Source organism: Heterocephalus glaber, unplaced genomic scaffold (assembly GCF_053883595.1).
Source record: "Heterocephalus glaber isolate CG9 unplaced genomic scaffold, H.glaber_assembly_v1.0 deba00001140, whole genome shotgun sequence".
In the NCBI taxonomy this organism is placed as follows: domain Eukaryota; kingdom Metazoa; phylum Chordata; class Mammalia; order Rodentia; family Bathyergidae; genus Heterocephalus; species Heterocephalus glaber.
This window is the reverse complement of record NW_028258200.1, coordinates 1,836,049-1,849,794: the sequence shown is the minus strand read 5'-3', so window position 1 is coordinate 1,849,794 and position 13,746 is coordinate 1,836,049. Positions and strand designations below refer to the sequence as shown.

The 13,746-nt window shown below is 46.2% G+C and overlaps 1 protein-coding gene across 8 annotated transcripts in view; it reads right to left on the bottom strand.

Moving 5' to 3' along the window:
* Scaper (S-phase cyclin A associated protein in the ER) overlaps nt 1–13,746 on the bottom strand; it is a 375,238-nt gene that overhangs the window by 4,553 nt on the left and 356,939 nt on the right. For all 8 annotated transcript variants that reach the window (XM_004872072.3, XM_087210281.1, XM_087210282.1 and 5 more), the window contains one exon: nt 1,474–1,665. In XM_004872072.3, coding sequence (XP_004872129.1) covers nt 1,474–1,665 — 192 coding nt within the window. The remainder of the gene's footprint in view (nt 1–1,473; nt 1,666–13,746) is intronic.

Genomic DNA, 13,746 nt, shown 5'->3' with positions numbered 1-13,746 from the left:
TTTACTTTTTTTGTTGATGTTTAGTGAAAGATCTGTAAAAGGTTATCTGTTTTCATTCATTGGTGTAGTTCTAGTGCCTCGCCTAGTGCCCACTCACTGTACACACTCAAAAAATAACCTGCTGAATGCAAAGATGAGCAATCAGAATGGAAAAGATCATGGTTTTCAGATTTTCTATAATGTATTTTCTATTTAATTCAATACTGAGACTGTAAGAATATATGAAGGAACCTGTGTTGATATGATGGCTATATACTACAAAATTTATTAAGATTTTAATTTATTATAAGACGGTTTGGAAACTCATACTTGTAGATCTGAATATCTGATTTGAAAACATTTTCAGAAAATGAAACCCAGACTTAAATGTAGCAACTAGGCTGAAAACAAACATGTCTATATATGGTTGATGCAGCTGGTTTATTAATCATCTAATAGAGAGCAGTTTAGAAAACATGAACTACTAATTGTCCAAGGTAAAGAGGCTTGGGATTCACTCTGGCTGTCCTCTGCTCCCAGCCAGTAGGGTGTGGTCACACCCTCTAGACAGTGACCGCTGCTGAGGAGGCAGAGTGAAGAACAATGCTACACAGGACCCTGCTTTCTGTTTCACTATTACGAAGAACAGAAAGCACAGTCTATCGACCACGTTTGTCAAGAGGTAAAAACAGTGATTTTATGGTAGAACATTTGAAAGAAAATGAGAAATTTTCAGAAAGTAAAGATCTACAATGACAAAAAATTAGTTAACAGACGTTAAAGAATAATCAACGTGATTTTTCTATTGTGTTGACTGAAAAAATTTAGATTTGTCATTATTACTTTGCTACAGCACTAATTCTGATTCCAGTCCTGTAGAGTTTAACTGAATCAGAAAAACATAAGGCTGTTAGTATCATTTTTCTAATGAACAATAATAATTTAATACATGGGAACCTTAAAGGATCATTTTATAAAGTACTTAAAAAGTTTTAGGTTTTTAAAAATAAAAGCAATGTAACAGCCCTCCCCAACATGCATGTACATATATGAAAATCATATTTAAAAATTTACAAATAAACTGAAATTTAATAGATTTTTTTTCAGCAGTTATTGCCCATTCCCATAGTTAGACTAAAAGCAAGGTATATGTAGCGGGCAAAGCCCTGAAGTTTGGTGCTCTCTGAAGCACATTTCTTGAGTGCAGGTTTCTATTTCATTAACAGCAAAAACTTCCTTTCTTTGAAGCCCTTTAGGTAGAAAGACTGTAACACTCAACCTCAGAAAGAATGTAACACTCAATCTCCTTTCTATGAGTGGTATTTTAGGAACTACTCTTGATACTTCAGAAACTAAGTTTTAAGCACAGAAGTAGATGAAGTTTTTAAGAAGTAGTACAGGGGACCAGAGTGATCAGTTGGTTCACTTTTACTTTATTTTCAGTGGCATTCATTCATACACACAGGCAGAGAACAGGGCATAGCTGGGGGTTACCTGGATGAACGAGGCCAGGAGGACACAGCTCATCTCCTGCTCCAAGATGACCTTGTTCTGGCAGTTGTTGTAGCAGGCGGCAATCAATGAGGGGAACAGTACTTTGATCAGCCTCGGGTCACTGAAGTACTGGAAGGGCAGCTGGCATAGCTTCTGCAGCACAGTGGGGTGGCGGCCTGACTGCACGATCACCTAGAACAGAGGGGGTCAGAACCACAGAGCACAGCACCAGGGTGTAAGGAAGAGGCCCTGACTCCTATTGGAGCTTCCTGAATTATATTTGAAGAGAGCAGAAAATAAAAATAAATTATTTCCCAATATATGGAAAATACTCCAAAACCTGGATAGATATTTTAAAATTATTATAATCCATAAAGGGTGCAGCTTCCAACTCAGAACCCACAGGCTTTAACAAAGCACGGTCCTTAAACCTGCAGAGTTCCCTGGCCCTCCCACTGCAACCCTCCTGTGGCCCCTCACTGGATGCCCTGCATGCAGACAGATCGATTCCGTATGTAGGCCAGGCCTGGAAAGAAGAGGGACTAACTCAGGAATGGGAACAGTTTCAGCCAGCACAGGCTCCAAAGACCCTTCCTCCAATCCATACTCCTTATCTTTGTTTCCATCAGTGCCATTGAATCTAAAAGGAGAATTGTTTAGATAAATGAGACCGTTGTCTTGAAACAGTCTAGGTTTACAACTGTGTACATTTTAAGAAATAGAGCAACGCAATTAATGGGCTTGCAGGGAAGCCCTCTTAATTTACTCCCGAGGTCTACATGATAAACTAAAAATGCCAGAATCAGATCTGTTTCGAGTAACTTTGATTAGACAGTTCTAATATGAAAGAGCTGAGTGACCCAAAGCCCACTTCATGCCACAGGAGGAAGCTCCGAAAAGGTTAGGAACACTGTAAAACCCAAGGTCAGGACTGTAAATTGTACTTGGAAAAACACAATTTTACAGGTACACACCCAGACAGGACTGCATTCAAATTAAAACCAGAAGGACAGAATGAAATAGCAGAGGCAGGAGAAACATAAATTACAGGGATTTACAAGTTTTCAAGGTACTTTTAACAATACTTTAAGAACACACTCTCCGATGATAATGCAGTTTGGTTTAAGAACAAAATCAACAAAGTAATAGTTCACATATTTTCGTTCAATAGCTAAAATGACATCAAAAACCTTTAGAGAATGTTGATAGGGACTTGTTAATACCTTCAAATCCAAAAGGAATTTTAAAGACTTGCACTGTGTGACAATTCTGCACATGGCTATGTGGTGCCATTTCTGACAGGGCTGAGGAAAATATGCCTATCACTTACTTTATTGATAAAGCATTGACTTAGATCTTTATTTTTTATTTTATTTTAGTACCAGGGATCGAACTCAGGACCTTGCACTTGCAGGGCAGGCAGCGGCACCACTGAGCTAAATCCTTGGCCCCTGACTTAGATCTTTAATTACCAGCTACAGTTTGTCAGGCAACCAAATGGTCAGCACATTAGAATTTATAATGCCACTACTATTAGAAGTCTTTTTTTCCCTCTTTGGACAAAAATTAAGAACATCTTTTTTCCTTCAAAATTTCATTGTTAAAATGCTATTATTGGAAGGTCTGCTAACTGAAAAATCATTAAACTGCCCAATCTGGCTGGCACAGGTTTGGTGTTAATTCAAAGATGTCATTCCTGGCTCCTGGTAAACCAGTGTGGAATGTGAGAATGTCATCAGAACGTCCTCCTGGTCTTCAGAAGCAGAGCCTGTAGGGGCTCATGAGTCCCTTCAAAGAACAGAGCAGATTGTCCGATGCCTGTTTACAGGGTGACTTTATCAAGATCCCCAGCAGTGTAGTGAGATGACTGGGAGAAGATGCAAAGGGATGGAGGCAGTGTGGATGGTGTGGGCTAAGAGGTCCCACTCATAGGCCCACCCCGACAGGACCAAACCAGGGTACACAGAGCAGTCCACAAAGGCTGGGGAAGAGCCGAGGCGTTGCTGTGAACCAGGGTGAGACATCCAGTTGATAATGTTTTCCTAACCACATTTCAGACCCTATGGGGAGATGGGATGAGGAGGTCCAAGGAGGGGCTGGCCTGTAGCAGTGAGACTTGAAGGGCTAATTCAGATGGGTTTGTGGCACAGGTGGCAGGTAGATGTATGTTATGAGCCTGACGTCAGCTGAATTAGTTAAGCACCTCCCTTTGGGGCAGGGAAGCAGCTGGGAATGCAAACATCCTGGCTTTGAACTCAGGCCTTTGAGAATCAGGAGAAAGTTGTCTGAGGGGGTTCTGACAGATGAGGTGGTGGTGGTGAGGCCAGGCTCAGCTTTATTCCATCTGGCTATTTCCTATCTGGCCACGGCTGATCAAATGTCATCTTGGTCTGCTTAAGCTTTCCCAACTCTGTAGGAAGTCAGTGGTCTTCAAGGACTCTGAGACTCTCTGAATGAATGCAGAGTGCATAGTGTATCGTCGCAGACTTGGAATATGGTGTGGTGTTTCACTGCCTTCCTGATGGGGCTGTGAGTCAGTCCCTGCAGCTGGTCTGTCACCTTTGTCCAAAGACAGGAGCTCTTAGTGGGCACTGCCCTGAGCCTGGCCTGGACACCTGACCCACTTTTGAGGCCAGTGATACAGAGGGACTCCACAGAGTTTCCTTCTGGCGAGGGCAGCCTACTGTGTCTGTGGTGGCCACTATCATCAGCTAGAGGCAGCAAGCTGGGATTGGGGATGGCTCAGACATCATGAGAAACAGCCTTTCAACATGGTGGACATTTTCAGATGCAGAGGAGGGCTCCGAAGAGCTAAGGGAATTTTAAGAAACACTGGTATTAGAAAGGAATGAGACTGGGCCTGGCCCTGTGGTGCAGCTGTAAATGCAGGACTAGCAGGATAGCAGGGAGAGCGGGAGCCTGCCTGTTTATCATGAGCTGAGTGGCCCCAGCAAGCTGCTGTATTGCTCTGGCTTTTAAGGTGGTCAACTTAAAAAAGTAAACATTTATTCACATAACATACCCACTAAGTGAACAGCTCATTTTCATAAGGTGAACACAGCAGTGTCACATGCATCCTGATAAAGAGACTATGATTTAAAAAATGCTGGATCTTTAAATATATTCCTTCTCACTGAAAATTAGACTCCTATATTCTGAATTTGAAAAATATCCAATGGAAATGATTTGACTATACCAGGAGGCAGACGATGCCTCCCAGGCAGGCTGAGCCGTTCCTGGTCACTCTGGAGAGGGGAAGAGGGCAGCCCTATTGCTCTCTGGCCTTCTAAGCACAGGCCAGGCACCTCCTCCATGTGGGCTGCACTGGTGAGCAGTCAGGGAGCGGCAGAAGGAAGCACACAGACTCCATGACCACTCCTCCTCCATTTTTGGAACTGTTGATTCTGGAAACTGGCTATAGAAAAGGAAGCCTGCACCCTGTTGACGTGTGCTACAACCAGGTGGAGAGAGGGCCAGGAAGATATGGCTGCTGGGGAAAAAAAAGAAACTCATTTTAAAAAAGGAACCCGAAGGCTGGGGATTTAGCTCAGTGGTGCCGCCACCTGCCTTGCAAGTGCAAGGGCCTGAGTTCGATCCCCGGTATCCCCCCACCCCCAAAAAAAAGGAACCTGAAAAAAAAAAAAGAACCTGAGTAGACAAATGGACGCACTGCAACTGCAGTGTGCCAACATCAGCAGACATTTCCTGAGTGTCTCTTATGCCAAGGGCCACTTTTTTTTTTTTAAACCCAGAACCTTTGGACTGAACTACATCCCAAGCCCTTTAAAAAATTTATTTTGAGACAGGGTCTTAATAAATCACTAAATTGCCCAAGCTGGGCTTGATCCTCCTGGCTAAACCTCCCACAGTGCCAGGAGTACAGGTAGGTATCATGGTGTACAGCCCAAATGTTACATTAATGCTGTAGGACATAGAGAACAAGGAAAGTTCTCTCAACACACAAGTGACAATGCATCAGGCAGCCCGTGTCAGGAGCCAAGCAGGTGGAGGGCAGCGGGGCAGGGCACGTGGGACTTGGGAGGGCTGGATCAGAGCTGGGTACCTGGAAGATACAGGTGAAGGAATTGGTTGGGGGAGCTTGTGGATTCAGGATTTACTAATACCAGACAGTCTTAGATGGCTTCAGCTGCATAATAAATGCCACAGCCCAGGGTAAACAACACAGTCTCCTGTAGCTCTGGGCTTAGGTCTGAGATTGGCACCAGTGTGGAAGGTTTTGGAGGGGACTCCCCCTGGCTTTAGATGGCCACCCGCTTGCTGGTGCCCATGTGGCCTTGCCTTTCCCTCCAGATGGCTCCCTCTCTTCCTCTAAGAGGGCCACCATCCTATTGGGCTAGGCACCCACCGGTATCATCTCACCTCACTCTAACTCACTCCTAACAGCCCCATCTCCAAATATAGTCATAGGGCTGGGGCAATTTGAGAGAACACAGCTAAGTTCAAGGCACAGCCCCGACTCCTTGCCACTAGGCACAGTGGTGTCTGTCATAGTGGCACCAACCTGGTGCATCACAGAAAGGCTTTTCCTGGGCAAATGTCTCTCAGTGGCCACATGGTGTAAAGTCCCAGGCTCCAAAGTGCTAGCCTCGGGTAGCCACAGGCTCTAGTCTGGCTCTACCCCTGACCTAGGGTCACTTTACAGATTTGAGTCCCAGTGTCCTTTTCGTAGATGTGGTGGCTGGAGGCCTTCAAGAGTCACATAAAGATCCAGGAAGTATTCTGTGTGACCATGTGTGCTCGGTTAGTGTCCTTCCTCAGCTCTGTGGCCCTGAACAAGTCTCTCCTGCTGAACTGCGGGAGCAGAAGACCCTCCCAAGCTGGGGCCCAGTGAGTGCTTTCTCCCAATCCCACCGTCTATGTGGAACAGGGTGCTGGTGGGGCAGGACCTGCTCTCTGGCTGGGACTTGTTAACAAGCTCCATGGCACAGGGAAGCTATTGCTCATTCCTCCCAGCCCTGCCCACATGGACATAGCTATGCAAACAGTGCTGGGGTGCCAGCCAGGATCTTGTGGTGGCCAAGTAGGAAATGCATCCTGACAGGTCTGAAAAGAAAATCCCGGCATAAGCATGAGTCAAGAAATAGGTAGAGTGGTGCAGAGACAGAAGCTCAGCTTGCTGGGTGTGAGTGCATTTAGACAATGTGACGTGAGGTGCCAGCCAGAAAGACGGGATAGGCTGGGGCTGGGGCCTGATTCATACCAGGATGAGACACCGTCAAAGAACTCCACAACATGCTCCAGGCAGCATAGAGACGGCTTTCCCTTTTCAACTCAAAGACATTACAATTAATAGCACCTATTAATTTTACACAGCTTCATTCTCAGTTTCAGGAAGGCGGAAACTACTACCCTTGTCCTCTGCATTCCTCTACGGGAGGGCAAAGCACAGAGGAGTCCTCAGAGCTCCTGGAGTGAAGGACAAAACAATGACAGAGGCTCTGGTTGACAAAATCCTTTAGTGGTTTGGGGAATCACACACGTGGAGGCCTCCGTCCTGTCCACATCCTGTGTTTGAGCTCTGTGCAGCAAGTCCCTGAACAATGGCTTTTGTGATGTGCTGTCTCCTCTAGAAGGAAGATGGGATTGGAGTTCTCAAGGTTCTAGGCACCAACATGGATCCCTGACCTGTTAGAAGAGAGGTCTGGAAAAGATCACTCCATGTCTTGTGAGTGTCAGTGACCCTTGTGTCTCAGGTGGTGTGACTTCCAGGACACCACTCTGCTAGGACCTCATGACATCCAATATTTCTGAGAGACCATTACTGGCAGAGACCACTCAGGAGGCACCAGGGCCCCTTCCTACCAACATCCTCTGAATGGTTGAGCTCCGAGGGGACAGATGGGAAAGACTACGCTCTTGTAGAAGGAAGCAATGCTCAGGGAGTTCAGGCAATTCGTCCCAGGTCCCCAGCAGAACTGGTGGAGCTGAGCCTGGAAACTCCTGACTGCATCCTGGCTTCCTCTCAGGTCCAAGGTGACCTAGGCAGAGGGGCTCCCTGACCCCCAGGTCTGAGCTGACTCCCATGACTACTTCTTACAGGGTGCTGCCAGCACAGATGAGGATGAGGATGACACCCTGCCACTCTGAGCAGACAAACCAACCAACACACACACCTGACACAGAGGGCCTTTCTTCAAAAACACATAGTTTTCTTCGCTTGGTGTCAAATAACCCATCCTGGGTTCTGTACTGAGCTGTACCCAGGGTTTATCTCACAAGGTCAGATAGAACCTGAGAGGGAGGGATGGCTTAGAAGGGCTCTCTGGGTGAACTGTGCAGCATGCAAGGTCCCAAGGGGCACCTGGCTGCAGATGGCCTTAGTCAACTGCCCCCAGGGGGTTCTGAGTGCCCACAGACCTGGCCTTCTGTGCACATCGGGACTTAAGTATACTGTAATGAAAATACTTTTTCATCTTTAAAGAAAAAAATCTGTACTTTGTCATCAGAAGCTGCAGTGCCTCCTTCCCAGGTGCTTCTGAGGCACAAGGCATGTGATGGGCCTGTCCAGTGTGGCAAATCCTTGGGTGACTTCAGGGCCCAACTCTCCTCAATGTCTACCCTCTGAGGTCTGTAGTCACTGATGGGCAAGTGCTTTTCTGCATCCGAGCACCTTTACTAAGTCTTCTCTGTGATGTGACCATTATCGTTTTGTGCTTTTAATTCTGCTAACAATATGGAGTTTGTGAGGGTTCTGTGGCCACCACCGTGTGTCAAGGCTGACACGCTTTACCTGGAATTCTTGACTAGGTAAACTTGTAACAAATTTGGTGGTTCAAACAGGGATCTTACACCTTTTATCAGTGTGTGGTTGGCCTTGTGGCCTCTGAACTACTCAGAACAAAACCCCCTGCCATAAGAGCAGTGATTGTTCTGTTGAAAGAGAGTGCTCATTAAACATCCAGCTTCTGGCTTTCAATTTTTGAAGCAAATGCTGTCATATAAAATATATTTATGCTGAGTCTGGTGGTACTCACCTATAATCCTAGCACTCTCATAGGCTAAGGCAGGAGGATTGCAAGTTTGAGCCCAACCCAGGCAACTTAGTGACTTGTTGAGTCCCAGTCTCAAAATTTAAAAAAAGGGCTGGGGATGTAGCTCATTGTGAAGGGCCTGGGTTTAATCCCCAGTCACACACACACACACACACACACACACACACACACACATGTACACAATGCACACATAAATATGTAAAAGGGATAAAAGGGAAAGTGGAAGCAAGGTACTGAGTGGTCCTAAGTCTGGTCTAGAAGTTAACTGTGGAGAAAGTTTGCAGGTTCCCATCTGTCAGGAGAGCGGCTGGTTAGACCCAGAGTCATCATGTTCTGTAAATGACTCTCCTCTCCCCAGGGAGGCCCCGTCCTCTGGGCTGTGACCACTTGGAATGCAGCCAAGGCTAAGGCAGGATCCAGCACCCTCTAAGCAGAAATCCTCCTCTCCATTGTTCAGCATTCACAGAGCTTCTATTCTGACCAGCGGGGCAAAGGCTTTGACAAGCAAGGCTGCCTGCCCTCATGGCGTGTGTCCCTGTCCTGGACAGGGCTATTACAGGAGAGTTATGCAAACCCTGGTACAGTCTAACAATTCCATTGCAGAAATGAGTCCTGTGAAAGTGGGCTTCTGGCCCCTAGTATATTGGAATCGGCAAAGCAGAATGGAGAGTGTGGAAGTAAACTGGTAAACTGGTAAGAGGAAGAAACAGAAGCTGACACAAGTGAGTCAAGGGTGAGAATAAAAATTCTTTCAAGCAGAAATCAGTTCAGAGTTGCTTGGACCCACTCTACTTTTCCAGTTGATTCTGAGAGCATGGCTGTTCTGTAGTCAAATGTCTTATTAATTATAAGCAGTTACCTGGTTTTAGAAAGCTCTGTGTTTTGTATTAATTAGTTTTTCCCCCAAGAAGCCTCTTTGGCAAGTTTTTGAATACTTATGTCCCTGGGACCCCAGCCCCACATCTGTCATTGTCTAGAAGACAGGACCTCAACTGGCTTCATTCCTGATACTGAAGAGTAGTTTAGACCAAGTCTCCAGGGTGCATGCTGGATGAGGACAGGGGTGTCTGTCCCTTTCTCCACTGCCTTATGACCAGCATGTATCTCAGTGTCTAGCACAGTGCTTGCTCAATGAGAGATGTTACTGTCTGGGGACTGAATGAGCAAATAAGCTTTGTTTGGTCCCCACATTGGGTTCCACCACACTAGAACCCAGGGCCTGTTCATCCCAGGGCTTCCAAGGCCCCCAGACAATGCAGTCTCTGAATTTATAAGAACAGTGGACTGGGTTCTTTGGCCAGGCCCTCTCTGGTCCACTGGCTTCCTGGCAAATGGTCCAGGGAGCCAAGGTGGGCGGGGTGGCTTCTCCCAGCCTGCCCTAAATGCAGGTCTGTCCAATCTGGGGCCAGGGTGGCAGGTGAGTGAGGTCCAGAGCACATAGAAATGAATACAAATAGTTAAATTGCACTGGGGAAATTCTTTGGCCTAAGAATTCCTGATTTGTTTTTTTCTTCTTCTTGACAGAGACAAGATGTCCTCAACAGAGGGGCCAGAATAGGTGTCTAGACATCTAAATTCATTAAAAGAGACAACTAAAAGTCTGTAAATCATTGGAACAAAGAATATTTTTTTTTAGCAGAGTAGAAACAAAGTTGTCTTTGCATTCTTCTCTGCAAACTGGCCTTGCTACAACATGGGAGTAGGGAGGAGGCCACGGCAGTGGCCAGGCTCCCAGGATCCACAGGGCACAGCCAAGCGTGGCTTCTGTGCTGCTCTCACCAAGTGTGTCACCCTGGAGCCTGGGCCAGCATCGGAGCAGTATGACAGAACAGTCCTTGAAGCAGTGACCTCTCCACATCATATGAAGAAATTAGCACACCCCAGGCATGCACAGCTTCTTTAATTTGAGGCCTTGGGGGAAGGGGAAGAAGTACTGGTTTTATTTCAATCTCAAGAGAACAACTTGAAGCGTCTGTCCATATATATAATCAAATCAAAATTGGAGCAAAGAAATAAATGTCTCCTTGGCTAGCACTGCAAACACCTTTCTCTCCTTTTGTATGTTGTAGTTTTGAGGCCGAGAACCATGCATAGATCTTGCAGACATGTGGGGGGAGGCCTTGGAATGGCTGCCTCCTTCTGGTGGACACAGTGTCCAACACAGTAGAACATCAGGAAAAGGAGCAGATAGAGGGCAGAAAAGTAGCAGGGAGATGCTGCAGCAGTGGTTGAGGGTTTGGAAACCAGGTGACCCCACAGGGACAGCCCTGTCCTTAAGCAGGGAAAGGCAAGTGGCTGTCCTGTTGTGTTCGTCCAGGGAAATTGAGTACTACTTAGCCATAAAAAATGAGAAATTAGAGACATTTATAGCTAAATGGATGCATATAGAGGCCATACTCTTAAGTGAAATAAACAGGACACACGTGTATAAATACTGAATAGCTTCTCTAGTGTGAGAAACTGAAAGTGTAAATAAGGACTAAAAGGTATAATAGATAATGTAAAATAGGAAGAAAAGGGGCAAAGGGAAAGGGAAAGTGGGAGGGGTAGGGGAAAGGAAAGAAGGAAATGGAATCAATATGAGAAAATGTAAAAATGGAAACAAAGTCTTTATAAATAGGGAGGGATGGAGGGGTTGAAGGGAGGGCAGGAGAATGGGGAAAAAATAAGAACCAAGAGAGATTATGTAAAGGTGCAAATTTCCAATTAAAAAAAAAAAGAAATTGAGTAGAAGCCTTGAACAACCTCCTGTAGAAAGGAGCTATGTGCAAGCTCCCTTCACTCCACTCCTGCAGGGGAAGCACTTCTGAACCAGGGCAGCTGCTCTCAGAGCTAGGCTCCAATGTGGAAGTCTGGTGCCCATCATATGTTCCCCACATCCTGGAGAAAACTCCTAGACACGTTTTGTCATGTCCTCCTTCTGACTGTTAACATTTAGGCTTCTGACCTGGAGGACAGGCCCCAAGTCCTGGGGCTGACCTGGCCTGGCCTGCCCTTAAGTCTCAGCTCCTGTCTCTTCCCCCACTCAGTGCTAGGCTCCAGCTGGGACAAACTGTTTGCAGCCCTGTACCCACCAGGCCATCTTTCATCATGGTGCCTTTGCTGTGCTCTTCTTCAGCCCCATGTAATAGTTTCCACCTGGTTACCCAGGAAGTCTGGCCACATTCAGGTGTCAGTGTCTGTACCACCTCTACCATAAAACATTTTCAAGAGGAGCCTCTAGCATACATCCAGGCTTGTTACTGTCTGTTTTCCCCTCACTTCAGCAACTTAAGGGTAGGGGTTTTGTCTGCTTCCTTCTACTGTCCCAGGTGTCTAGAACAGTGTGCGGTGTCTCTCAGAAGCCGACATCTCCTGCCTAAGCAGGAACTGCCCAGAACAAGGCTGGAGGTATTCATCACCTCCTCTCCCAGCACTGCTGAGACAGTGAGTATTTAGGACCAGCTGGTGATTGAGAGCAGGAGTGAGGAGTGAATGCTTGTATAGAAACAAAGCTCATGGTTCTGGCCTTCCCCAAGAACAAATCCCCTCCAACCTCTGTGCTGGAGCCTCTTCCTTCCTTCTCTAAAGTTGTCTATTCTGTGAGAAACAGTTACTGTTTAAAAGAAGCATGTTATAAATTTCCTTCCCAGGCATCCTGAAGCACGAGGAGGTTGAACAACATTATTCCACACAATTAGCCAACCCTAAAAATCATGGGTTCTATAATTTGCCAGAACTACAGAACTGTATACCCCAAAGAGCTGCTTCCATCTTTTGGTACTGAGGATCAAGCTTGGGTCCTTGCGCTTGTGCAGCAGGCAGCAAAACCACTGAGCTAAATCCCTGGCCCAAGAGCTGTTTCCATCTTAATTGAGAAAGAGCCCTGTTGCTAGATCACTGGTCTTGGCAATGATACAGATTCACCATATCACCACACATTTGAAGGCTACTCTATTTTGGGTTTTCTATGCATTTGCAATAACTCTGCCTCTACTGCCACTGGGGTTGGGGGTGTAGGAGAGAAGGCTGGTCACACAAAGCTCTGGATAATACACTAGGGGCCCGGTTCCAATGACCCAGAGCAAGTCCTATCTTCTCTGGCACATCCCTGAAGGCCTGTGAGTGTGAAGGCATCATATAATCCTGTGCTACAAGCATTCACTTGTGGACAAACCCTGTGCTTCCAAAACTGCAGATACTACATTTAAGTAAGGTAAATAGAGGAAGAATGCAAAATACACTTTTTTTTTAAAGGAATATAAGAAGTCATTACATAAAACATTCCAACTCAAAATTGTCAACTAGTATCTATTCTGATTTTCCAATCCAGCTTATTTAACTGGTGTCTGTGTCACACACACACACACACACACACACACACACACACACACACACACACAAAGTACTAGAAAGACTGGGTCCTTTACAGGCTAGCAGAACATATGGAGGAGGTGGCAGGGACGTGGGGATAAATGAACAGACAGTATTTAACTGCCCCGAAACACAAATATTCTAGCTGGCTCCTGGACCTTGCCTGTAGGAGAACTGTAACAAACTCTCCTCGCTGTGGAGCTCCTGGGTGGTGTGAGAACTGCAGGCTCAGAAATGCAGAGCAGAGGCTGATAGGTTTTCTGGCGTTAGCTAAGCAGCTGCCAGAGAGCAGGGATGCATTCCACAGAGCGTTTATGGGCTCACCAGCACTAGTCTATGACAATTTTATTTAATCATAAAAATATAATAGTAGCCAAATCTTTTTGTAGTTTCAGTTTACTGCTTTCTCAAGTGAAATAAATGGTCTCTCAGATTTCTTCTGCTTTCATCTCTCTGCTCTAAGTACAGTAGGATAAGGTTCCAATTAAGGCCCATTAAATGTTCACATTGATTCATGCGAGCCATTTTCCAGTTTCTCTGTCTATCTCTGGTGTGTCTTCAGTCTGGCCACTGCCTGTGCAGAAGAGAACTCTTTGGGTGTGAGGCCTCCTGTCTCTGCACCAGGTGGTGAGTGGAGATTCCCCTCACTGTCCTCCAGATGGCATGTGTTTAATACTGCCGGGGTGGCTGGCAGAACTGGACTGTCTCTTGGGAAGGGAGCCACAGTGACCCTCTCAAGGTCCCTGGTGGTTGTATCTTAGTAGTATGTTGAGTGACAGCTTGGAGACCCAGCAATGCATGGGAAACTCCCACTCCCCCACCCCTTGCTTCTATATCTTTTGGCTCCACAGAGGAACCCTTTGGGCAGGGAACAGCAGAGCTCTTTCCAGTTTTTCAGCAGATGGGG